The 26,356-nt window shown below is 44.7% G+C and overlaps 1 protein-coding gene across 2 annotated transcripts; it reads left to right on the plus strand.

Moving 5' to 3' along the window:
* The first annotated feature begins 5,480 nt into the window (after positions 1-5,480).
* On the plus strand, positions 5,481-26,356 carry LOC142251089 (cytochrome P450 2G1-like). Of its 2 annotated transcripts, XM_075323600.1 has the most exons (10): positions 5,482-5,567; positions 8,334-8,526; positions 10,882-11,044; positions 16,029-16,178; positions 18,218-18,378; positions 18,482-18,658; positions 19,571-19,712; positions 22,242-22,429; positions 24,291-24,432; positions 26,079-26,356. In XM_075323600.1, the coding sequence occupies exons 2-10, from the start codon at positions 8,347-8,349 to the stop codon at positions 26,258-26,260; spliced, it is 1,485 nt and encodes a 494-aa protein (XP_075179715.1). In that variant the 5' UTR covers positions 5,482-5,567; positions 8,334-8,346; the 3' UTR covers positions 26,261-26,356. The 2 variants fall into 2 exon arrangements, with proteins under 2 accessions (XP_075179716.1, XP_075179715.1); XM_075323601.1 differs by lacking the exon at positions 8,334-8,526 and having other exon boundaries at positions 5,481-5,567.

A 26,356-nucleotide genomic window follows, 5' to 3' on the forward strand; every position in this document is an offset into this window, starting at 1 on the left:
CTTGGCTGAGAAACAGCCCCACAGCATGATGCTGCCACCACCATGCTTGACTGTAGGGATGGTATTCTTGGGGTCGTATGCAGTGCCATCCAGTCTCCAAATGTCACGTGTGTGGTTGGCACCAAAGATCTCGATCTTGGTCTCATCAGACCAGAGAACCTTGAACCAGTCTGTCTCAGAGTCCTCTAAGTGATCATGAGCAAACTGTAGACGAGCCTTGACATGACGCTTTGAAAGTAAAGGTACCTTACGGGCTCGTCTGGAACGGAGACCATTGCGGTGGAGTACGTTACTTATGGTATTGACTGAAACCAATGTCCCCACTGCCATGAGATCTCCCCGGAGCTCCTTCCTTGTTGTCCTTGGGTTAGCCTTGACTCTTCGGACAAGCCTGGCCTCGGCACGGGTGGAAACTTTCAAAGGCTGTCCAGGCCGTGGAAGGCTAACAGTAGTTCCATAAGCCTTCCACTTCCGGTGATGCTCCCAACAGTGGAGACAGGTAGGTTCAACTCCTTGGAAAGGGTTTTGTACCCCTTGCCAGCCTTGTGACTCTCCACGATCTTGTCTCTGATGGCCTTGGAATGCTCCTTTGTCTTTCCCATGTTGACCAAGTATGAGTGCTGTTCACAAGTTTGGGGAGGGTCTTAATTAGTCAGAAAAGGCTGGAAAAAGAGATAATTAATCCAAACATGTGAAGCTCATTGTTCTTGTGCCTGAAATACTTCTTAAAATGTTAGGGGAACCAAACAGAATTCTGGTGGATTGAGGGGTTGAATAATAAATGACCCTCTGAATAAACTTTTCACAATTTAAAAAAAAAATAAAAAAATAAAGAAATAACATTCTTTTTTGCTGCAGTGCATTTCACACTTCCAGGCTGATCTACAGTCCAAATGTCACAATGCCAAGTTAATTCCGAATGTGTAAACCTGCTAAATCTGCAGGGGGTTGAATACAACTTGTAGGCACTGTGTATATATATATATATATATATATATATATAAAGAAGAAAGTGAAATGTTTTAGGACAATAGTACTAGGTGTTAAAACATGAAGAAAGAACTGGAGCTAAAAAAGGAGAAGGGTAGCTGTGGAGTAAGGAACTATTGCTCAAGGAACCTAGGGTTGCTAGAGGAGTGCAGGACCAGGACTCACAGAATCCAGCACAGGCGGGGGAGTAGAACCCTTGAACGGGAGTACGCTTCAAGCTACCTGTTAAATCTGCCAGGTGAAGGGATCATCAGGGTCTCTCACCAACCTGACTGTCCGGAGCAAAGCAGCAAAGAGGGGACCTGGGGACAGGGACAGGAGTCCAACCCATTAAAATTGTTCAGGCTGCCTGCTATACGGGCCAAGACTGTGAAACGGAAAGGATTCCAGGAAGCTTTAGGCCACGGGGACCCACAGACTACTAAAGTGCACATGGAGGATAGCTCACCAAGTCACCAACTGGCACTGGGAAAAACAGGTGAGGGAACACCTGAAAACCAGCAGCACCAGGGCACTGGTACCAGAACAATGAGTGAGTAAAAAAAACCAGTTTAAACTGCAGTCCCTGTGTGGCTTGAATCCTTTCTACATTGGTGCATCATCAGCTCACACTGCACACTACAACCACCATCATCCTCTTCCGGGGCCTAGCCCTACTTGCGGACGGCCAGAACACCTGAGCTGCATTATACTACCCACCCCAGGAAGATCACACAGCGGCGGCTCCTACAAAATAGTGGCATAGTCAAAAACTCTTATTTATTTTACTTTTATTTTTCCACTTTTTTTTCACCCTTTTTCGGATCGACCCCCGGGGTCACGGAACCGGGCATCAGCCACGATCACGACTCCCCTGTTCGCCACATGCCCAGGACCAAGGACCCCACTGTCCTGGGGCGTCACATTTACAGACACCTTCCCAACTGTTGATTTTCCATCTATCATCGCCCCTCAATCACAGAAGAGGGGGTGGAGATTGAAGGAAAACAAGCCAGTGGGAACCTGAATTAGAATGATGAGCCGTGCCATGATGCGTGAGCGCCTGTGCTTGGTGTGAACAGTCATCCACATAGAATACTGCTATGCAATATCCATAAAAATATTCCTGAAACGAGGGGTTCCAACAATTTTGACCATGAGTGTACATAAATAAAAAAATGCACATATTTAGTATTGCTGAATTCATAAAGGTCAATCTATCAAAATATAAAATAAGAAAACTCGATTAGTAAACAGCGGAATTAGACGAAAAACGCCAGAATTATGGTTTTATGGGCAATAAAAGATGATTAAAACATCGTATCTACCCCAAATTGATATCAATAGACACATTAGATCACGATGCAAAAATAAGTCCTCACACAGCTCCATCGACCAAAAAGAGAAAATGATACGAGTCTCAGAAAATGGTGACACAAGTGGGTTTTTTTTTTCTTACAAATTTAGAATTTTTTTTGCACCATTTAAATAAAGAAAATAATATTAATAAAAGTATGCATGTTTGGAATCTGACCTAGACAATCATATTGAAGTAAAAAAAACAACAAAAAAACAAGTATGCAATTGCGCTTTTTCAAATGAACCAAATGAATGGCGTTGTTAAAATGTCCAACTTGTCCCACAAAAAAAGACCAATCAAAAATTTGGAACAAGTGGAGTAAAAAACCTAAAGCGCAAAAATGGAAAATTGCTCGGTCTGGAACGGGATAGTGAAAATATTTTTGTTGCTTTTTTTCTGGTACTTTTTGCAGCTTTTTTGTGACAAAAAAAAAAAGACTTTGATTAGGTGTTATAAATTAAAAGTGTATGCACTCAACAAAAAAGTGAGGATCAAAAAAATAAATAAATAAATCAGGGGCTCTCGAAAAAAATTGAACAAAGCAGCATGCTTTAGGATATGTTCACACACTGCATGTTTTCTTAACCGCAAAGATGCAGCGTTTTTGGCCTCAAATAAACGCACCCAAGGCAAAAACGCATCAAAAAACGCATGCCTTTTTGACACATTTTTATCGCATTTTGCCCAATGCATTTTTTAAGTCAAATCTATTGACTGGCAGGGCTCAAACGCTGGAAAAGTGCAGAAAGAATTGACATGCTGCATCTCCAAAAACACAACCCAAAAAACGATGCACTGTGTAGACAGCAAAATAGAAATCTCATAGACTCTGCTGGGGAAGGAAATTCACGCATTTAGGCTTAAGGCAAAAAGCATGAAAATCGGAGCGAGGGGAATGCGATAAAACATCGCATTCCACTCGGACCAATGTTAGCCTGTGTGTCAGCACACATGAGCGATTATTTTCTCAGCCCTAATCGAACAGAGAAAACAATCGCAGCATGCTGAGGGCGCAATGCGATCCTTGTTTCTCTCGCACCCATTCAAGTCTATGGGGCGAGAGAAAAATCGCACTGCACTTGTGACACCCTGGCAAAACCAAGTTGTCACAGAGCCTGCACAAATCCACCAAAGTGCAGGCCATTCTCCTCCTTGGCACCAACATAGTCCCCACACAGATATACACCAGCCAATCAAGCTCTACTCACCCCCTCCCCAGGAAAATGGGAGGGATAGAGAAAAGTTTGGGAAGTGACAGAGCAGAGTTTAGCTTCAGTTTGGGCTGTAGTCAGTGAAGACCTGACTGGAGGGAGTTGGAGCTCCCTGGAAAGGTTGGTAGTCGGGGTTGGAGCCCTGGACTACCGGACTAGATGGCAGTGAGGGCCACAGGTGACGGATATCCGGTCGCGGGGAACCTGAGGCCGACCAGGGCAGGGCTGTAGCCCGCCAGTGCCAAGAGTCCAGAGGCTGTTCAAGCGGACTAGTCCAGACAAGAAAGAGACAGACAGAGTGTGGAAGAAAGGGCCCCTGGCTATTTATCTGGGTGTGGGACCCGAAGACACCCACCAAAGGTGACCGGCCATTGGCAATTTGGTTTAAAATACAGACTGTGTGTGGTTACTGACCATCTAAATCATCAGCAGCTCATCCAGCACCACGACAACCGAACTGTGAGTTTCCTGCTCCCTGCAACCTCTCACAATACCCTGGGCCCCGGGACTACACCTCCCCTACCCGTGGAGGGGATCCCACCTTGCTGTCCCGCTCCATCAGCCCCGGGCACCCACATACAAGGCAGTGGAGGTGTCTCCATCCCTCACCGCAACCCACGGGTGGCATCACCGACAAAGACTTTATCCCCTATAAATAACCCCTTTTCACTTGTGGGCGATGGACGGCTGCGCGAGCCCCGAATCCGGCTGCCACTTGAGCCACAGCCACCGCCCAAATCAAGTGCCTCAAGCGGCCTCCCTGTTGTCAATCGTCCCCCGCCCACGACACTAGTGATGGGCAGTCCGTCTCTTTTTGGTGATCCGGTTCCCATGGCTCCGCTCACCAAAAAGAGCCGGATCTTTCAGATCGTTCTCGGCTCCTTATTAAATATGTGTTCACCCCAAGTGAACACATATTTAAGATTAAAGTAACGCCGCCAAAACCCTGCCCACTTACAAGCGACCAATTAGATTGTTGAGTAGGCGGAGTTTAGCCGCGGGTGGGCGGGGTTTTGGCGGCGAAAAGAGCCATTTAGAGATTTTAGTGGCTCACACTGATGATCCGGATCCTGTCAGTCACTGCAGGGAGCCAAATCTTTGTGTCGGTTCGTTCGCGACCAACACATCACTACGCGACACACTCGCAGTACACCGGTGTACTGCCAGTGCAGGGCGAGAATGGCAACAGCCAGCTACGGAGGAGAGAGGGAGATAAATCTGTCCCTCCCCTCCGCAGCGCCAGCACGCCCCTCCTTAGAATCGGCCCGCCCCTCTGCAGCGCTAGCCCACTCCTCCGCAGCGCCGGCTAACCCCTCCTCAATGCCTGCCAGCCCCTCCGCAGCACCGGTCCGCCCCTCCTCAGCGCTGGCCCGCCCCTCCTCAGCACCGGCCCACCTCCCGCAGCTGTGGTCTGATCGCACGATTGGACTTAAGTCGCAGTGACACTCGCATGACACTCGGCTCTGCTGTACTGCCAGCATGAGCCGAGTGTCATGCGAGGATCGCAGTAGTTTCGGTGTGGCCCCGGCCTCAGGTGCATCTTTGTGACCTCAAAAATGTACCAAAAAGGCCGTAAAGGATGGAGTGTGTGTGAACATAGCCTAAGATGTGGTGGGGGGGTTTTTGTTTGTTTCTTTTAAGGTTTTCCAATAAGCTGCTCCATAGAAAATAAAAGTGTAAAAAAATGAATTTGTGTATGGGGGAAAAAAAAGTGGCTGAAAAATTAAAGAAAAAAAAACAAATAAAAAACACGAAAAAAAAATGAGGAAAGAAAACCTTATAGGAAAGTAACATATTACATGTAGTATACAATACAGTAAAATGTGATGAAAGGAATAGAAGACGGTCTCACTGCTGACTGTAAAGTATAGGATTCCTAGAGCTGCGAGGCGCGGCCCTGCACTGAGCATAGAGGATATGACACTTCCTGATCAGAGGGGGGAGGACATGGTGCACAGCGCCTGCTGCTTGTAGGACATCTCACCTGTAACACTGCCAGCGGTGGCACATGTGTGACACATATCCAGGTGAGCGCTTTTCTTCTTCTTTCCAAAGTATTATTTTGGAAATCCTTTGCTTTGACTTCAAGAATCTTAAAAGGCGCTGCCCCTATATCTCTTATATCTATATGATCTGCAATCCAAGGGTGGACATATCATTGGTGCAGCCGCTAAGGGGTTAAGGGGCCCCATGTCTACCTCTAAAGCAGGTAGGACTGTGTATTTTCATGAGCCCATGTATTGTTCTTGCACAGGGGCCCTCTTCTGTCTGTGTCCGCCAGTGATGCAAGCAATGATTGTTGTACGTATACCCTGTTTCGTTTCATGGAATAAATGGCGCTATAATAATAATAATTATTAGATGTGACCAATAGATATAGATATGATTGTGACATTGGCACCCAATTACCATAATTTGCATTTATGTTATTTTTGTTTTATTAAACGTCCTTTTACACGCTGCTTTCTAACCATACTCACCTGTGTGTCGTGCTGGAGGTGGAGCTGGGGTGTGGGTGTGATGCGTATATAGAGGTGAGAACACAACTGAAGAAAACATTAACTCCTTATAGCAGCGGTCTCAAACTCAGCTGGGTGTATGGGCCACATATAGAAAAAAAAAAAATATTTCTGTGCAGGAAAAAGTGACATTTTGAATGAATCCATGCTTTTTTTTCTATACATCTTTGGATCACTTTTTTGAAAATGTTTTGCTTGTTTATTATAACAAACCTGCACGTTTTTGTTTGGTTAAGTTTATATATATAAAAAAGCATTTTTAATGGCAAAAAAATAAATTCATGCGTTATTTTGAATTTTATCACCTTCTTGTAATATTGTTGCAGCATCATATGTAATCTTAGCCAACATCTTGTAGTAATGTCCTCATCTGTGTGCCCTGTAGTAAGGTGTCCATCCTTTTAATATTGTGCCCATCCTTGTGGAATTGTGGCCATCGTTGTGCCCTGCAGTATTGTGCCCTGTAGTGTTGTGCTCATCCTTGTAGTATTGTTCTCATCCTTGTGCCCATCCTTGTAGTATTTTGCACATATTTTGTGTCGTGCCCATCCTTGTAGTATTGTGCCCATCCTTGTACCCTGCAGTATTGTGCCCTGCAGTATTGTGCCCATACTTATGCCCAGTAGTATTGTGCCCATCCTTGTATCCAGTAGTATTGTGCCCATCCTTGTATCCAGTAGTATTGTGCCCATCCTTGTACCCAGTAGTAATGTGCTCATCCTTGTGCCCTGCAGCATTGTGCCCATCCTTGTAGTATTGTGCTCATCCTTGTGCCCAGTAGTATTGGGCCCATCCTTGTATCCAGTAGTATTGTGCCCATCCTTGTACCCTGCAGTATTGTGCCCTGCAGTATTGTGCCCATCCTTGTAGTATTGTGCCCATACTTATGCCCAGTAGTATTGTGCCCATCCTTGTATCCAGTAGTATTGTGCCCATCCTTGTACCCAGTAGTAATGTGCTCATCCTTGTGCCCTGCAGTATTGTGCCCATCCTTGTAGTATTGTGCTCATCCTTGTGCCCAGTAGTATTGTGCCCATTCTTGTAGTTTTGTGCACATATTTTGTGTTGTGCCCATCCTTGTAGTATTGTGCCCATCCTTGTACCCTGCAGTATTGTGCCCATCCTTGCAGTATTGTGCCCATACTTATGCCCAATAGTATTGTGTCCATCCTTGTATCCAGTAGTATTGTGCCCATCCTTGTATCCAGTAGTATTGTGCCCATCCTTGTATCGTGCCCATCCTTGTACCCAGTAGTAATGTGCTCATCCTTGTGCCCTGCAGTATTGTGCCCATCCTTGCCAGTCCCTGTGGATGGGCAGATGACAAATGTGTGTTATGGTGGATTGTGGTGGTTTAACCGGTAATGACCTCCTCCATAGCCGGGATGAATACCGCACCTCTCGTGAGGTGCAGTACCCTGTGGCAACTGAAGCCTCAAGGGCGCCACACAATCATCTGTTCGCTTGTACTATACACGGCAATACCACAGTATTGCTGTATATAGCAGAAATTACTGTCTCCTATGAATAACGATCCAGGAGTACCAAGATGTCTTTAGCAGACCCCTGGCTGTCATGCAACCTATCGGTGTCCTGCGATCGCGACGTGGGTGCATCAATCAGTGGTTAGAAAGGCATGCCCCCTTGCTAGTGCGCAGTAAATAATTAAAATCACAGATTGACAGCAGCAATTAAAAGGTCAATAGCCATAAGCAGAGCTTCGTTCTATATGCAGCTGTTAGAACCATAACCATCATATGCCGGGAAAGATGCGGGCTCAGCTTGTGAGCCTGCATCAAATGCAGGGTGTCGACATATGACCGGCATAGTGTGTCATGTGTTCTTAAGGCATTAAACTTGCAGATAGACAGTTAGAAGGGTCAAGTTGCTGCGCTGACATATTGAAGAAACGTTCAGATATATTATATTCAGTGTTTTTATTTTTTATGCGTTTCGGAGAGATTTTCTCTTTTCTCAGGAAAAATCACTTTTTTTTTCTTTAACTCTCATCAGACACATGACATCCCACTAAGCGTTGCTTATTATAAGATCATACGTACTATAAGCCAAACGTTGGACTCTGATACTGTTTGACACTACAGACCGGCCAATATTCCATGTCCTTTAAAGGAGCAGTGTAAGCCTGTGTCTGTCTATTGATCTCCTGGTGTAAATCTAGAACCATGAACAGGAAGGTGTAAAGGTTACAGATTGTATACTGCTCTCTATACATTGTCTGTAATACCGTATATAAGTGTCTCCTCCTGTACTAAGGTTACAGATCACAATGGAGCTGGGAGTGTCCGGGACTCTTCTCCTCGCCGTCTTGCTCAGCTTCATCCTGTATTTCTTCACATGGAGGAGGAATCTGAAACGGAAAAATATGCCCCCCGGACCCCCGCCACTGCCATTACTGGGCACCATGCTGCATATGAGCACTAAGGAAATGCCCCAGTCTCTGATGAAGGTAAGGGCTTACGTAGATGTCTAGATAACTCTGGCTTATACCACATGCTATTGTACCGCCCCCGTGGAAGCAGCCGAGCTACTCAGATTCGGGTTCGCTGTGGCTCGAGGGTCTTCGGACCCGGGGGTCGTGTGACCACTCAAATGAAAGGGAAATTTTTACAGGGGAGTTGATGTATAGTTTGTGATGCCACCTGTGGTGCACGGTAATTTGGGGAGTACTGCCGCTGCCATTGGGAGTACCCGGGGTGCTGAAGTGGGGCAGCAAGGTGTTGTAACCCTCCACGGGTAGGGGGATGCCCCTTGACTCGGTGATGGGTGCCGTGGGATGAGGGGTCAAATATGGTCGTGGGACCCTAACCTTATAAAAACTGTACTACGATTGTTGTACAACATATCCTGTAGCACTAATACTAAGACCCCCCCCCTTCATTCTCACTAACTATCTTTATGTTTGGCACCAATGGGACCTCATTAATCCTCAACTGGTTAGGTGGGGTTTGCTACATCCCAGAGAAATTTCACCAGTTGAGGGTTAATGCAGCTCATGGCAGAACTGCTCTCTGTAACGAGCACCTAAGTGTTCAACACCCGGCCAGGATAGAATTGCCTGCACTGGAAGTAATCAGTGATCAGATCCAAGAAAGTCTTGACTAAAATCTGATCCCAGGTCTTTTCTACACGTTCCCAATGTTGGTGCATACTGGTCAACTCACTTGAGTATGTAACGTGCCCACCTGGGCCGTGGGGCGCTCGTTACCGGGCCGATTTTGTCCTGGGTGATGTCTCGGCGGTAAGGCCCGGTTCCGTGACCCCGGCAGTGTGTAGTTTTAAATGGTGGTGGTGGTGGTGATTATTTACAGGGGATGATAGTTCGTGATGCTACCTGTGGTACTCTGACACATATAGCTTTATATAATATATAGTGACGACGTGGGCCCCGAGTGTATGGGAACCATGTGTCAGGTAGCGGGATTGAGTCACACAGGAGCACTTTATCACTTCAAACGTCCATGCGGTTTATTTAAACCTGTCATAAACCACTGTTACACTGAATTAAAACATATCCACAAGGCTTCATACACCGTGTCCCCGTGCCGGCATCACAGCCTTTACTCACTGACCTCTCTATTCAGGAGTCTCCACACACTCCTCACATGGTCTCACCATGTGCTCTATCAGGTCCATTTCCTTCCTGGACCCTGGTAGACTGCCATGTGATCACCACCAGACACATGATGTCCTCCCAAGCACACCCCTGGGCGGGAGGCATGTGGATGGTCAGTCCCGCCCATTGCTTTCTGGGACTATCCCATGCATCTAGCCCTGAAACATGCTACCAAATGACTCTTGGAACTACAAGTCCCAGCGAAGAATCCAAGTTCATGGCCGAGGCTCTCTGTGACACACACTGGCCACCTCGAAGGTTACCAAGTGCCATCTCACAATATATATACCGTATATAAATATTACTTTTGCCCTTGCTGTGAAGGACCTGGGTTGAGCGTTCCACTCCCAGCCTCAGTGAAGTGAAGAGAAGAAATAGGTGATGGTGTTGTGTCCCAGGTAGACTTACTGAAGATTGTGTGAGTTTGCTCCTATTTGTACCCCAAGTTGAACCCGCCCCCCCAGGTGGCTGGCTTCAGTGACCGGGGGAAGTCCCATGACTCATGATGGCCACGCCCCTGCCTACCCTGAGCCCCCCCCCCCCCCTTGGGAGAAGGCTCCTAAGCTTTATGGAAAGTGTGAATGTGGAATACTGGTGATTAATCCCCTCCTTACCCGAGGCAAATATCGCGCCAAAAATAAGGTGCAATACTCCATGGCGACTGGAGCCTCAGGGGCGCCACACTACCAGAATGTGTGATTTATTTATTTTTTTTCTCGCTGAGCATCTGTATGACAAACATTTTTTTTTTCTCAGCAGCAATTATGCTACAATCCTTTAAGGGCCATTTAAAGTGTTTCATGCTACAAAGTGGTTATATATCCGTAAAAAATGGATGCCAGTGTCACTGCTTCACAGGTTTTAACCTGTGTGTTTATAGTATGAGAAGGCAACATGTTGTTGATCTCTTTATATGGTCCATACATATCATACAGAGGCTGCAGCTACATCCCCCTCCTCCCGATCATCCATTGTGTTACCGTTCAGAATATTTCCTATAATACTTTTGCCCTTACATATATATTGTGTGACAATGTTCCAGAATTCACATAAACTGCTGATTAAATATATTAAAAAATATGCCGTCCACTATTCATAAACTCCTGATCAATTGGCCGTTTTTTTCTTACATCATATTAGAGCAGGCGAATTCAATATCCTTTTTATTTTCTGATGTTTCTCTTCCAGTTGAGTGAGACCTATGGCCCGGTGTTCACCATCTACCTGTCCAGCGCACCCGCAGTGGTCCTTGTTGGGTATGATTGTGTCAAAGAGGCTTTGCTAGACAATGCAGATATGTTCAGCGTGAGGGGACCCTCCGAATTTGGAGACCTGATCTTCAAAGGTTATGGTGAGTAACAGATCTTGCATACAGACACTCCATCTTGGGTAAACATAAATTATTATGGCTTCATTTAAAAAAAAAACAAAAAAACATAAAACTTCCAGCTCTCAAAAACTGTCACTTACTCAACTCCGTTTTCTTTTAGCATCTTGTAAAACTCTTTGAGCTCTTCTCTTTCTATTTTTCTGTTTTTCTCCACATCACTCCATTGAAGAGATATTCACATTTTATTGGAGCGCAGTATGTGAAATCTCTGCTTGCAGACCAAATGGGAGATGATCTCTTTTCCAAGGGTGTGCACTTTCACTCCCCACTCCTAGACACTGCCCATCAACGCTCGACAGCGGGTGAGATTGCTGGACCCGCTGCTGAGCAGTGGGTGGCAGCATCTTTGAGGGAGGGGTAAAAGTGCACCCCCCCCAGAGAAGACTCTGAAGAAACTGTGTGTTGATCTGCAAGCAAAGATTTCCCATGGTGGGCTCCATAAGCTACAAATGTGAAAAACTCTGCAACGGATTGATGACATGCAAAATGGAAAAGACTGGTCGAAATTTGGGAACTTAGGGATTTTTACAAAGCATTTAACACAATTTTTTTTTTTTTTTTAAAAAAAAAAAGCAAATTGTTTTGTCTTCCTTAAAGGGAACCTGTCAGTAGATTTGGTGACTATAAGCTGCGACCACCACCAGTGGGCTCTTATATACAGTATTCTAACATGCTGTATATAAGAGCCCAGGCCACTGTGTAGAACGTAAAAAACACTTTATAATACTCACCTAAACCGGTCGCTGCGGTGCTAACTGGCCAAATGGGCGTCTTTGTCCTCCGGTGCCGGCGCCTCCTCTTTCGGCCATCTTAGTCCTCCTTCGAAAGCCGCGGTGCATGACGCGTCTACTTCATACATACTCGCCGATCCTGCGCATGCGCACTACAATACTTTGATCTGCCCTAATCAGGACCTGAATGCCGGCGAAGGTGTATGACGTCGGACGCGTCATCCACCGTGGCTTCAGAAGTAGCACAACAAAAATAGCTAAAAGAGGAGGCGCCGGCACCGGATGAAGAAGACGCCCATTTGACCAGTCTGCACTGCAGCGACCGGTTTAGGTGAGTATTATAAAATGATTTTTACGTTCTACACAGCCGCCTGGGCTCTTATATACAGTATGTTAAAATGCTGTATATAAGAGCCCACTGGTGGTGGCCACAGTTTGTAGGCCAAAAAACTGGTGACAGGTTCCCTTTAAACTATATTAAAATCTACATGGAGCCTGAGGAAGCTGGATCATGGCATTTAAGGGGAAACATTTCTCGCCAAGCTAGCATCAGGAGACTTCTAGGCCATGCAATGCTCCTCTTGGAAGGAAAAGGACTTGTTTTCTGGTATCATCTATTGGACGTATGAATCGTAAAAGTCAATATCAACCCTTTTATTGAGCCTTTCCACATGACTTAGACTAAGAAACCAAACCAGAAATTTCATAGAAGCGTTCCCCCTTAAACCTCTCACCTATCCATATCAAAACTTCTGCTTTGCACTGAGGAAGGTCAACACCCCGAAACACGTGTCTGCATATGGAGTTTCTGGTTTGGTTTCTCATGTCAAGGCTTGTTAAAGGGTCAATATTGACAGTTGGGTTTGTAACATCCAAAAGGAGGCACCAGAGATCAAGTTCTCTTCCTTCTGAAGAGGCAATTTGCATAGCTGTATCATACACACAGGCTCCATGTGGACTTCTGTGCACAGGAAGAACTCTGCCGCCAGGGGTGGTCAACTAATAATTTTGCTTTGTTTTATTTGAATTTGGTATTACCATTATCATACTTTTTGAGCTTTTTCTGAGGTCAGTATCACTAAAACCAAAAATCCTGGGCAACTGCATGCTGCTATTTTTAGGCTGGAGGGGCCAACTAACCCAGGGTCTCCCAGCCTGAGAATATCAGACCCCAGCTGTCGGGCTTGGCTGGATGTCAAAATTGGGGGGACCACATGCCGTTTAATCAATATTTTTTTTTAGTTTTTATTAAAAAACCACATGCGGTTCCTCTTATTTTGATACACAGCCCAGATAAGGACACATCCTGGGGCTGCAGCCTGTAGCCTGTAGCCGTGGGCTATCTGTGCTGCAGCCAATTTTATTTATTTAAGACCATGATATAACATGTGCAGACGGGGTCTGTTATTCCAACCAATCACAGACACTGTTGGGGAATGGTCTGACTGCAGCCAATCAGAGACACCGGTGGGCAGGGAAAACAGTGAATATGAATGAGGGCTAATCAGTGGCCCCGGAAGTACAGCCGTGGAAGCAGCTACAGCTTCAGGGAGACTTGGTAAGTATGTCGTGCTTTAACCCTTTTGCTTCCTTTCTTTTTGCAGTGATTTCCATGGCCAATCATAGCCATGCCAATACTTGACATGGCTGTGATGATGCCGAGACTAGGTTTTCTGCAAACGAACACTTACCAAACATTGCCGACTTTTGAGCAAAGTGTCCGGTAAGCCGAGCCTGAACAAACCGGCCAAGGCTTGTACCGAATCTGAAGTTGGAAGAGCTTCGCTCATCTCTAGTGGTAGCCTTACTGTTTATTTTGGGAAAACCTGGTGACGGGTTCCCTTTAAATGTACCAGAGTTATCACAGTGGTTTAAGCTATTTGATAAATCTGGTGCTGCTTTAGATTGTTTAGCGTAAGAAAACACCGCTTATCTGTTGGCTTACTTTCGGCCAAAAAGGTGCACCAAAATGTTGTACTCTAGGAAACCGCCAACAATTTGTTTTGTCAAAGTAGGAAGGAAGATCCAGCGACGAATTGGACAAGACTCCAAAAAATATTATTAAAACTTCATACAGTGGAACCTTGAATTAAGAATAAATTGGTTTGAGAGCGTTTTGCAAGACAAGCAAAGCTTTTTACAAATTTGTAACTTGGTTTAAGAGCAAATACCGTGCACACTTCCGGTTCTGTCCTTTCATCACGTTTTGACCCCCTCTGGAGGTAACTTTCTGTACATATGTACTGTATATGTACCACCCCCGTACCAGCAGCCGGGCTGCTCGGATCCGGATCCACGGTGGCTCGAGGGGTTTCCGGAACCGGGGGTCGTGTGGCCACTTGGATAAAGGGGGTGTATTTACTGGGGATGGTGTGGAAAGTTTGTGACGCCACCCGTGGTGCGTGGTAAGATGCAATACCACCGCTGCGATTGGTGGCGATGGTGTGGGCAGCCAGATGTTTAACCCCTCCACGAGTAGGGGGGATGCCCCGGGACTCGGTGATAAGGACAGGGTTGTGCCGTTGGGACGGTAAGGGTCACTTGTGTACTCACTCAGTTCAATAACGCTGACACCGACACCTGTTATTAAACCAAAGTTCTTGACGCCTCTGCCGCTTAGAGGGAGCACGCCTGGATCCCGTGCCCGTTGGTGTTGCCTGTTAGTCTGTGACCTAATTGGCCCCTTTAGTGTAAAACTAATCGGGTCCCCCTCCCCAGTATGGCTAACTGGGTGAGCTTGCTCTCAGTGTTCATGCTTGGGATTTTCTGGACTAGGTAGTGGGAAAATCCTACCCCCTCGTTGCGCTAGTACCCCGGTTTTGGAATGGGTGGAGAACGGATCTTGAAGGCTCTATCCTCGTTGAGTAAATTACCAGGACACTTGAAGCTACTTCCTGGCCTAGGGTCCACATACCCCGTCGTGCCCTGGCCCCTGCCTGGTGATGGCACAAGGCCGCCGGCTGTCCTCCTCGACAGTTCATGCCCCTTGTCACAATCCCCTGCGACCGGGGTCCAGCTCCTACCAGGCCCAGACCAACGTCTGCCACCTAGTAGTTCCAAGGAGCCCAGCTCCTGACCTCCTCTCACTTTCACCTCCAACACTGCACTGGCTTCTCCTGACCTCCCCTTAACCAACCCCCCAAGTGGGCAACCCTATTCCACTCAGGCCGTCCACTAGTGTGTCTGGTGGGTGTGGTGCAGAGTGTTCCTAGGATTTTGATTAGCTTGTTCTTGGCAACACTAATGGTTAGGAACCCTTAACCAAGGAGGAGGTGAATATTGTACAGAAGGGCAGATTACACAATACCCTGTGACGACCTGATAGGCCAGGGCATCACATATACAGTATACTATTGTACAGTATATACTATATAACATATCTATCAAATTTCATTTGTGGATACATCTTGGTGCTACTACCTAGGGACATCGCCAGTAATAGTTACTGCTCTGCACGGTGCTACTGGTTCCCGTGAGTCTGACTCTGAGCCATCCCATCTCCCGCCACCTCTGCCTGACCTGTCTTCTTTGTTCTGCTTGTCCTTCCTGTCCTTCTGACCCCAGTTCTGTCCTTAGTCCAGTCAGTCTGACCCTAGGTCCCGTCCCGTGTCTCCACCTTTTCTGTACGTACTTAATCTCCCGGCTACTGACCTTGATTATGATCCCCAACTTCAGCTTTGTTTTGCCCTTCTACCTCCGACGTTACTTCCTGGCTCGACCCCTTTCTTCCCCCTGTTAGCGGTTTGCTTTCTCCCTGATACTGACGAGACATCCTGGTAGAAGAGTTTGGTTAGCTTACTATTCTTTCCTGTACAATATCGCTTTGTGGTTTTTTTTTTTGCTATCTGCATTTTGGAGCTGCCTCTTCATCTTGCTTTTGTGCCCCCCACAAACGGAGCGTGACAAATTTGTGTTGACAGTTTTAACTTTTCCGCAACAAAACATGACGTTTTAATAATAATTTTTTGGAATATTGTCCTATTCATCATTGAATCTTCCTCCATACTCTGATGTGGTTTTCTGCTCGAGCCAAGGTGCCTCCGTGCTGAAGATCTAGATAGATGGGTGAGCTCACTCCCCCCCACCCCTCCTTCCTTTTTGAAAATTGTTTTGTTTAATGAAACATTTAACGTTCCAAAATAGTTATAACCTCAAGTGGTTGTATCCGTTACCTCATATTGAGATTTATATCTACGTTTGTCTCCTAATCTCAGGAGTGATATTAAGCAATGGTGAGACATGGAAACAGATGCGCAGGTTTTCTCTTTCTACCCTGAGAAATTTTGGAATGGGGAAGAGAAGCATTGAAGAACGGATACAAGAGGAAGCGCGGTACCTGACGGAAGAGCTTGGGAAGAATGGAGGTAAGTGAAAAGCGATTCCGGCAGCTAAATAGGAAAGGGTTCTTTACAGTTAGAGCAGTCAGACTGTGGAATGCCGACCACAAGAGGTAGTAATGGCAGATACTATAACAGCTTTTATATCAGGGCTGGATGATTTCCTCAGTACACAATATTGTTGGTTATAAGTGACTTAATGACCAAAGGTAGAATTGGTGGAGGAAGGGTGAACTAGATGGACCTAGGTCTTTTTTCAACCTATGTAATTATGATATGTGCTGAAGGAAGGTTGAAGCTTGTGGTACATTTTGAATTTCGGAATCAGGAATGATGCTATAATTTAATATAATACTATAAATAAAATATCATATCACATGGTTTATTGTACAATTTATCTTTACCTGGAACATTAAAGATATATTTTCATGTCATGAAATAATTAGACACCATGAAAATAGTGTATTTTTGCAGTTGAATTGCTTTTCATATCTGCCATCATTCTCCAACTGTGAGAGCTTTTATCTTACACAGTTTATAGCTTATTGCCAAGGAGACCGACCACCAGAGCCTGGCCAAGCATGTGCAGTAGTTGCATTGTAGATTGAGGAGTTAAGTCCCGAGTATCCAGCCATCCATTTCAAATTTAATGATTTCTGTACAGCGGTTAAGGCCGCTTTACACGCAAGGACATCGCTAACGAGATGTCGTTGGGGGTCACGGAATTCATGACGCACATCCGGCCTCGTTAGCGACATCGTTGTGTGTGAAACATATGAGCGACCGCTAACGATCAAAAATGCTCACCTTATCGTTGATCGTTGACACGTCGTTCTAATCCCAAATATCGTTGATGGTGCTGGATGCAGGTTGTTCATCGTTCCTGAGGCAGCACACATCGCTATGTGTGACACCCTAGGAACAACGAACAACACCTTACCTGCGTGCCTCCGGCAACGTGGTGGGCGTCACTTTCTTTTGGCTGCTCTCCACCCCTCCGCTTCTATTGGACGGCTGCCGTGTGATGTCGCTGTGACGCCGCACAAACTGCCCCCTTAGAAAGGAGGCGGTTCGCCGGCCACTGCGATGTCGCTAGGCAGGTAAGTCCATGTGACGGGGACTAACGATATTGTGCGCCACGGGCAGTGATTTGCCCGTGACGCACAAACTACGGGGCGGGTGCTTTCACAAACGACATCGCTTGCGATGTCGCTGCGTGTAAAGTGCCCTTTAGACAGCTTCTCATCTCCTCCTCCCTGTCAGGTTCTGACTGAGAGCTGCTATCAGTCCCGCAAAATCACAAGCCGCAGTCCCTACCATGAGCTGTTTCTGGAGAAGGTCTTCTGTTCAATGCTCAATTGAGCCATGTGCAAATATAATAACAGTGGAGACCAAGCCCCAGACAAAGACTATCATTGCTACACTAGCAAGCAGAAGGTAAACAAAAGGGAAAAGCTACTCAACCAGAACTGTCACTCAAAGAGGACTCAAGGAGGAGTGCCTGCACCATCATAAAGGAAGTGAAGGAGGCTATGAAGCAGTGAGCTGCTGAAGACACAAGTTAAGAAGAACAACCCTTGGTATATGTATATGTTGTGGATTAGATGTGAAATTTCCACAGCACTTCAGTTACATTTCCACATCAAATCCACAAGTATTAGTTTTTTGGGGGAATTTGACCATATGAGCTGCAAGGCTGAAGACCGCAATACATTTTGTTAAAAAATGGATATGCTCCGGATCTTCAAAGTCAAAGTAGCAGGTCTAGTATTGTGTGGAAAATTAACACAACGTGGGTCTAATATTGTGTGGAAAATTAACACAACGTGTAGATGAGATTTTTAAGACCTCAATAACTGAGGTGGTTCTGGATTTTGCTGTGCATTTTCCATATGAAAATCTGCATCGTGAGCCTATAACCTAAAGAGGTTCTCCAGGAATATACATTGATGGCTTCTCCATCGGTGGGTATCCGTTCTCCGGAACCACATAGTATGAGGAGCCAAGAGTCAAGGTGAGGAAGAAAACCTGTCATTGATTTTACAGATATGCACATCTCCTTCCAGGTGACCCCTTTGACCCAACCCATCTGCTGACCTTGGCTGTCTCCAACATCATCTGCTCAGTTGTGTTTGGAGAACGTTTTGATTATGAAGATGTCAAATTCCGGACGCTTCTTACCTTACTAAAAGAAATAACCCTTCTCATGTCTTCCACTTGGGGAATTGTAAGTTAACATTTCATCCAACTCTTGTCTTTGGTGAACTTGTTCTACTATAAAAGAAATTGAATAATTATAAAATATCACATGTTTTTTTTTTTTTTTACAGCTACTCAATATCTTTCCCAAGACCATCAGCCTTATTCCCGGACCTCACCAGAAGATATTTACAAATCTGGAGAAACTGAAAGACTTTATTGCAGAATCCTTGGAAAATCACAAAGTGACCCTTGATCCAAATTGTCCTCGAGACTTCATTGATTGCTTCCTAATAAAGATGGAGGAGGTGATGTATTACACGGAACCGGTCACCAGGTTTTCCCAATATAAGCTAAAAACACCACCTTTACCTGTTACCACAGGCCATTGAACTGTATCTAAACCCAAACTCCCCTTAATATTGCCAAAAATTCTTTATTCAATTGTGGCAAAGGGCACTGTCCGGTCCAAAGGATGTGTATATTTTTTACCTTTCTCGTGCCTTCTCAATCCCTACAACTGCCATCCTTCTGGCTTGAATGATATGGATGACGCGTCCTATGTCATCTGCAAATTGCTGTGAATACTGTACTTTTGCAGTTGAAGCGCCGGCCACTATGCTCTGCCATACCAAGGGCAGGGCAAAGTTCTATCATACGCTAGCGCCGGTACTTATTAACCAAGAAGTGAAGTCATGTTGGCGCATGCGTAGTAGAGGAGGCAGGGCAAAGTTCTATCATACGCTAGCGCCGGCACTTATTAACCCGGAAGTGAAGTCATGCCTGCACATGTGCAGTAGAGGGCTTGCTCTGTCCTTAATAGAGCAGAACATAGAGCACCTGCTCATGCCGGCACTTCAACAGTGCAGGTACAAGTTTCACGGCAATCTGTGTATGATGTGGCACATGTCATCCACATTAAGCAAACCAGGAGGACGGCAGCTGTAGGGATCAAGATGACCCCACAAAAGGAAACGACAACGCCCATTGGACTGAGCTATGCCGTATGGTTGAAGTATATAGCGTGGAGTTTGGGGCTTGCGTACAGGTCAACAGACTGCGGAAATGCAGCAGATTAAGGTGTTTGCTTTAGTTTATATTGGGAAAACCTAGTGACCGATTCCTATAAAGCTTTTGCACAAAAAATTAAACAAGCTAGTTCTCTATCTCATTATAAATGCCCGTGACAGACACTTAGAAATACTCTGTGATTTTTACAGGAGAAGAGCGATCCAAAAACTGAATTTCACTTTGATAATTTATTTGGCACGGTTCTTGATCTGTTTTTCGCTGGAACCGAAACGACAAGCACAACCCTGAAGTATGGCTTACTCTACCTGCTCAAATATCCAGATGTGGAACGTAAGTGCTGCTCTTTGCTTAGCAGAGGGATGGTAAAACCTAAAGGGGCTGTCCAGGATTATAAAAGAAGGCTGCTTTCTACCAAAACGTGTGGCAAACCTGTTCACCGGTTATATCTTGTGTGGTAGGTCCACGCACTCAGTGGCCGTTCAAGGTAGTCGCAGGAACACTTCATGTTTACATGTTCCGCTGGTTCATTTAACTTCATAAATCAGTAAAGCAAAAATAAGAAAAGCATCTTTCTGGCACAAAGAGGGAAAGAAACGAGCATGCATGTCCATAAAACTGCGAGCTTCCACCCGCTAGGCTTCAGAGTTCCCGCTCTTTACAGCAAGAGCAGAATAGCTCTGGAGATCTGCTATTTCCAGATACTGAACCATGAGTGAGTCCAGGGGCCTTTCTTTTACCTCCAGGAACCATGGGTCTGTGGTCTGTGGAAGAGGAGATGTTCTCACCGGCAAAGGTACCACCACTAGGCAGGGTTCAATTACAGTACAAGAGACAAGGGTGCAGAAACAAGGGAACCAATTTATTAACAGACAGGAAATAAATGCATAAGTCAATGGTGAAGTATACTATGACAACAGTATAGTTAAACACTGCAGATTCTAGCTGGGCCGCACCAACATTGTGTTGCCCCAGCTATTATATCTGTACAACAAAAAACTTTACAACCTAATTGCTAATCGGACAGTACAGCTACCACACTCTAACTACTGAGGCCTACGCTAAACCCCATCAGGTGTGCACACCGGTAAGAAACTTGCAGTATTGTTGAGGTGGAACAAACCCACTCCTGGGAGATCAATGCTCAAATGGTTTGTCGGTGCACACTTTCCTTCCAGGGCAGGTGGGAACTTCTCATCCACAGACCTGAGGTTCCTTGACTTTTTCGGGTGGCGTCTCTTCTCGCCTCCCGGATCACCAACCTCAGGAGCTTCCCAATCCGGTACTGGCTTGACTGTTACTGGGACTCTGTCATGGTCTGGATTGCAGTTTCTCTCTCACAGCCCGGCACTGTGCTTTTCTCCCAACCATCATTCTCTTACATTTCTCAGGCGACCCAACTTCTCCTGTTCCCACCCTAAGCTTTTCTCCCACTCTTTCTTCTCTTCCTGCACTTTATGGCCAGGATTCGTCCAACTACACAGTTCAGAGGGGAACGCTGACTGTGCCGGCTAGTCCGCAAAATGCAGAATATGGGAAAAGCACCGTATCTTAGTAACAGCGTGCTTATCCGTTCTTAGAGGTGACATTCCTACAATTTAGAATAATAATCTAAAATGACGCAATAAGATTTCCTGTATGAAGACCACAGATTTCTTAACTTGGGAAGTCCTAAAAAATATGGTTGAACCTAAATGTATCTATATACATGGATGTCATTATAGAGGTTGTTGAGCTTACAAAACCTGTCTTCATAAACACTATTTAGGAGTGAGTAAGATGAATTCTCTTTAAGATCCCCCCATCTTTTGGCCATAGAGGAGAGAGGTTAATAAGGGCGTGTCCCACAATCTAGATCCTATCCTAGTTTGCTCTACAAAGACAACCCATTGATTGAGATGGGTATTCTGTAAAGCCACACTTTCACTTTGGCTGAGCTGCTGGAAAAATTAAACACATACTGATAGGTGTCCAAATCCTTATTCCCAGCATAGGAACACTTTGTGATCAGTTTATTTTCAATGGACCCCTCGAACAAGAAGGAATTGTCCAAAGGTGAGAACCAGTGAAACACCTTCATAAAATTGTTTTGAAAAAAATTGTAAAAAGATAACATGGCCCCTAAATTTTAGCCCCTACAGAACCAAATAGGACATAAGCTGATCCAATCCTCTTACATCATTGCAACAAACGATTATTTTAGTCAGAATTTAATGTGACCTTCACTTATGGAATAGAAAAACTGGAGGGATTTTGTAGCAATAAGTTTTTAAGACTCTTGGTTGATGGAACTATTCGCAGAGCAAATCATAGACTCGTAGAATGGTAGAGTTGGAAGAGACCTCAAGGGCCATCGGGTCCAACCCCCTGCGAGTGCAAGTTTTCCTAAATCATCCCAGCTATATGTTTATCCAGGTTCCACTTGAAGATTTCCATTGATGGAGAGGTCACCACCTCCTGTGGACACCTGATCCACTCTGACTGCCCTCACTACCTCCCATGGTAGTCTCTTCCATGGAAAAAACATGGAATCCAAGTAGTTATTGTCTCCAAATGCCGTAGTGGACAAAAACCCCTCCAGTCAACAGGAACTGTTTAATACTTGTTAACTTCAGCATAATGGAGCACTGGATCCTATATTCGGTAATGCATGAAACAGTAGTTCTTGGTGAAACCAAACTGGAGCCACGTTGATGTGATCAACCCACGTTGTTTACCTTTCTGGCAACACACAGCCATGTTTAAAAAATAAAATAATTTGCAACTTCACAATAATGCATATGCTATAACAATAAAAGGTAATGGAGGTATATTATATTTTAATTCTCTAAAAATAATGAATTATAACGTGTGTCAATTTAGGGAAGATTCATGAGGAGATGGATCAGGTGATCGGCCAGAATCAATGTCCTTCAATAGAAGATCGAGTCAAGATGCCTTACACAGACGCCGTTATACATGAAATTCAGAGATTCGCGGACATCACACCATTGGGACTTCCACATGCAGCCGGTCGAGACACAACATTCCGAGGATACCACATTCCCAAGGTATGACGAGAGAGAACTTTAATGTTGGGTGGGATGGTGGTGGCATGCACCAGCAATTTCTTTTTTTTATAGGAGTCCCAAAGATAACCTTGTCATATACACGTACACCAATTGAAATAAGTATTTAACGCGTCACCAATTTTCTAAGTAAATATGCTTCTAAAGGTGCTATTGACATTAATTTCTCACGAGATGTCGTTACCAACTCATCTAATCCACACAGGCAAAGAAATCAAGCTATAGATGAGAGATGATATAGGGAAAAAGTATTGAACACACATACTGAAAATGTATTGAATACTTCGTACAAAAGCCTTTGTTGGTGATGGAAGCTTCAAGATGCCTCCTCTATGGAGAAATTAGTGGCATGCATTGCTCATGTGTGGTTTTGGTCCATTCTTACACACACTCTTCAAATCCTGAAGGTCCCGTGGGCTGTGTCTGTTAACCCCGAGTTTTAGTTCATTCTATAAAATTCTATTGCATTCAGGTCAGGTGATCAGCTCGGCCATTCTAGCAGCTTTATTTTCTTTCTCTGAAACCAATTGAAAGTTTTCTTCGCTGTGTGTTTGGGATAATTGTTTTTCTGAAACGTCCACCCTTGTTTCATCTTTATCATCCTAGTAGATGGCAGCAGATTTTTATCAAGAATGTCTTGGTACATTCGTCTATTCATATTTCCATCAACCATATGAAGTTTGCCAGTACCATATGCTGAAAAACAGCCCTACACCATGATGTTCCCACCTCCACATTTCACTGTTGTTGGTGTTTTTGGGGTGATTTGCCTTTTGGCCTCTAAACATGGTGTGTATTATGGCATCCAAAGAGTTAAGTTTTGGTGTCATCTGATGGGACTATATTCTTCCAGTATTTCACAGACTTGTCTAAATGTTGTTGAGCAAATTTTAAATGCACTTCAACCTGCTTTTTGTTCAGCAATGGAGTCTTGCATGGTGAGCGTGCATACAAGAGTGTGCATACAGGCCATGGAGGTTGAGAGCATTACTTGTTGTTTTCTTTGAAACAACCTGATTCCAGGTTTTTCTGTAGCTCTCCATAGGTGTTTTTTGGCTCTCAGACAACTCTTCTGGTAATACGTTTCACTCTTCTGTCTGAAATATTTCGAGGAGCTCCTGGTCATGGTCGATTTATGGTAAAATTATGTTCTTTCCATTTTTATATTATAGCCCCAATAGTTGCTCATTGAAACCTCCAGCAGTTTAAATATTTTTCTGTAACCAATGCCATCAGTATGTTTTGCAATAAGGTTGTGAAGGTCTTAAGATGGCTCACTGGTTTTACCCATCATGAAATGTTTCTTGTGGGGCACCTTGGTAATGAGACACCTATTTATAAGCCATCAGTTGAACTCGCTGATATTATTTTTCACTAAGTGGCAGGATTGCTTTCTAATTACTTATAGATTTCAGCTGGTGTCAGGACTTTCCATGACTTTTTCCACCTCTTTCTTCTTGTATTTAATACTTTTCCCCTGTCATTTCCTTCCATTAGACATAACTTAATTTACGGACATTTATGGATTGATTTCTTTGCCTGAGTAGATTGGAGTTGTGGAGAAAATACATGTCAATAGCACTTTTTAGAAATATATTTACTTAGAAAATTGGTGACGTGCTCAATACTTATTTCACCTACTGTAACTCCAAAGAGATGTTTGTTGAAGGTTAAAGAAAGTAAACCATAAACCACAGTGACCAATACAATAAAGTTAAAAAGTCATGTGATGACAAACTCAGTAAGATTCTTCTGTAGGTATATGGGACTATTGCCAGTGTGGCAATTTTGTTTTGTTTTGCTTTTTTAGGTAAAGTTCATGCTTTGGTTTTCTTCTTTTTAGGACATTGTAATTTTTCCAGCTCTGACATCAGTCTTGAAAGATCCAAAATGTTTTAAGAATCCAAAAGAATTTGATCCCACTAACTTTCTGAATGACAATGGCACCTTCCAGAAGAATGATGCATTTGTGCCTTTCTCATTAGGTAATGTTTTATCTACATTACTTAAAATATCATAGGTTTCCTTTCTTTAACAGATTTCTCTGACACAATGTTTTGTTACAATACGGATTGATCCCTTCTGTTAGGTTAATTAGGTGAGGTAGATCCCCTAAGTTCAGGTCTGGGTGGGCACATGGTCCATGGGCATTGGTGCAGCATGCAGTTGAGGCATGTGGGAAATTGGTAGCAGAGATCCCGGAGCTTGCCGAAGGGTAGCAGAGATCCTGGAGCTTGCCGAAGGGTAGCAGAGGTCCCGGAGCTTGCCGAAGGGTAGCAGAGGTCCCGGAGCTTGCCGAAGGGTAGCAGAGATCCCGGAGCTTGCCGAAGGGTAGCAGAGATCCTGGAGCTTGCCGAAGGGTAGCAGAGGTCCCGGAGCTTGCCGAAGGGTAGCAGAGATCCTGGAGCTTGCCGAAGGGTGGCAGAGGTCCCGGAGCTTGCCGAAGGGTAGCAGAGGTCCCGGAGCTTGCCGAAGGGTAGCAGAGGTCCCGGCGCTTGCTCAAGGGTAGCAGAGGTCCCGGCGCTTGCTCAAGGGTAGCAGAGGTCCCGGAGCTTGCTGAAGGGTAGCAGAGGTCCCGGAGCTTGCTGAAGGGTAGAAGAGGTCCCGGAGCTTGCTGAAGGGTAGAAGAGGTCCCGGAGCTTGCCAAAAGGTAATTATTAGGTTGCGTTGCACAGACAAACTAAGAGTTCTAATACGAAGATGCAAGTGTGTGTCTTGGTCGGCCTTATATCAGCCTATGAAGCTCAATGCATGGGAGCTACTAGGCTATCACAGCGATTGTTAAATGATGGTATTGTGAAGGCTTCAAGTTGGATCTTTGATTTTGTCTGCATCAAAGATCACATTTATCCAGAACAACTATAAAGTATAAGGTAGATTTAGGATGGATTTGCACATTGTGCACTTGAAACTTATTGTGAAATCCAGACTGAAATCATAATTTTGGTTTCATAAATGTCTTCTAAAAACTGATTGGTTTCCAGTAGAGTAAAAAGTGGCTACAGCTGATGGGTCATATGTTTTAGCCCACGTGTACTGTTCTAGTAGAAATTTATATAGTCTATCAGTTTCTGCTCTATGTAATTATCATGGTTGGACTTCAGTGGGGTAATGGAAAGAGTATTCGGCGTAGCAGCTGTTATAGGATCCAACTAAAAGTGGCCGGCGCTTTGTCTGCTTAGACTAATGTCAACTAACCGGCCTGAATAGATACACATAGACCTAGATTGGCAAACACTGCAGCCGTTATGAGTCGACTCGTTGCCACTAGCGCATGAAATTTGAAAGGCGAGGCTGTGGAAGCTGTTGGCTGTTGAAGGGTTGATGTTCTATAATGCAGTTGGGTCAGTAGAGCCTCTTATCTCGCTCTACTTTAGCTTCCAACTCCAAGATGATAAAACTCATTACGGGTTTCACTCTTCACAAATTGTGTCTAGGTCTTATAGATTCATAGAATGGTAGAGTTGAAAGGGACCTCAAGGGCCATCGAGTCCAACCCCCTGCGAGTGCAGTTTTTCCTAAATCTTTCGAGCTATAGGTTTATCCAACTTATGAAAGTTGTAATCTCGTTTTGTAATGTTTTGCTGCAAAAATGTTGGATCATCTAATTATCATTATTTTTTAACCACAGGTAAAAGAAGTTGCATTGGAGAGGGTCTGGCCCGGATGGAATTATTTCTCTTTCTGACAAACATATTTCAGAAATTCAACCTGAAACCGGTCGTAGACCCAGATGATATTGAAATAACTCCGGAACCAAATAAAAATGGGGCAATACCAAGGACCTACCAGATGTATGTGACCCCCAGATGACTGAGGAGGTCTTTAGAAACTTTTCTTTTAGTTCTTTGTCGATTAACTATCGGAATAATTTCTGGGTTTGTAATACAAGAAGAATGAATATTAAAA

This window comes from Anomaloglossus baeobatrachus, chromosome 9, assembly GCF_048569485.1.
Source record: "Anomaloglossus baeobatrachus isolate aAnoBae1 chromosome 9, aAnoBae1.hap1, whole genome shotgun sequence".
Taxonomy (NCBI): Eukaryota; Metazoa; Chordata; class Amphibia; order Anura; family Aromobatidae; genus Anomaloglossus; species Anomaloglossus baeobatrachus.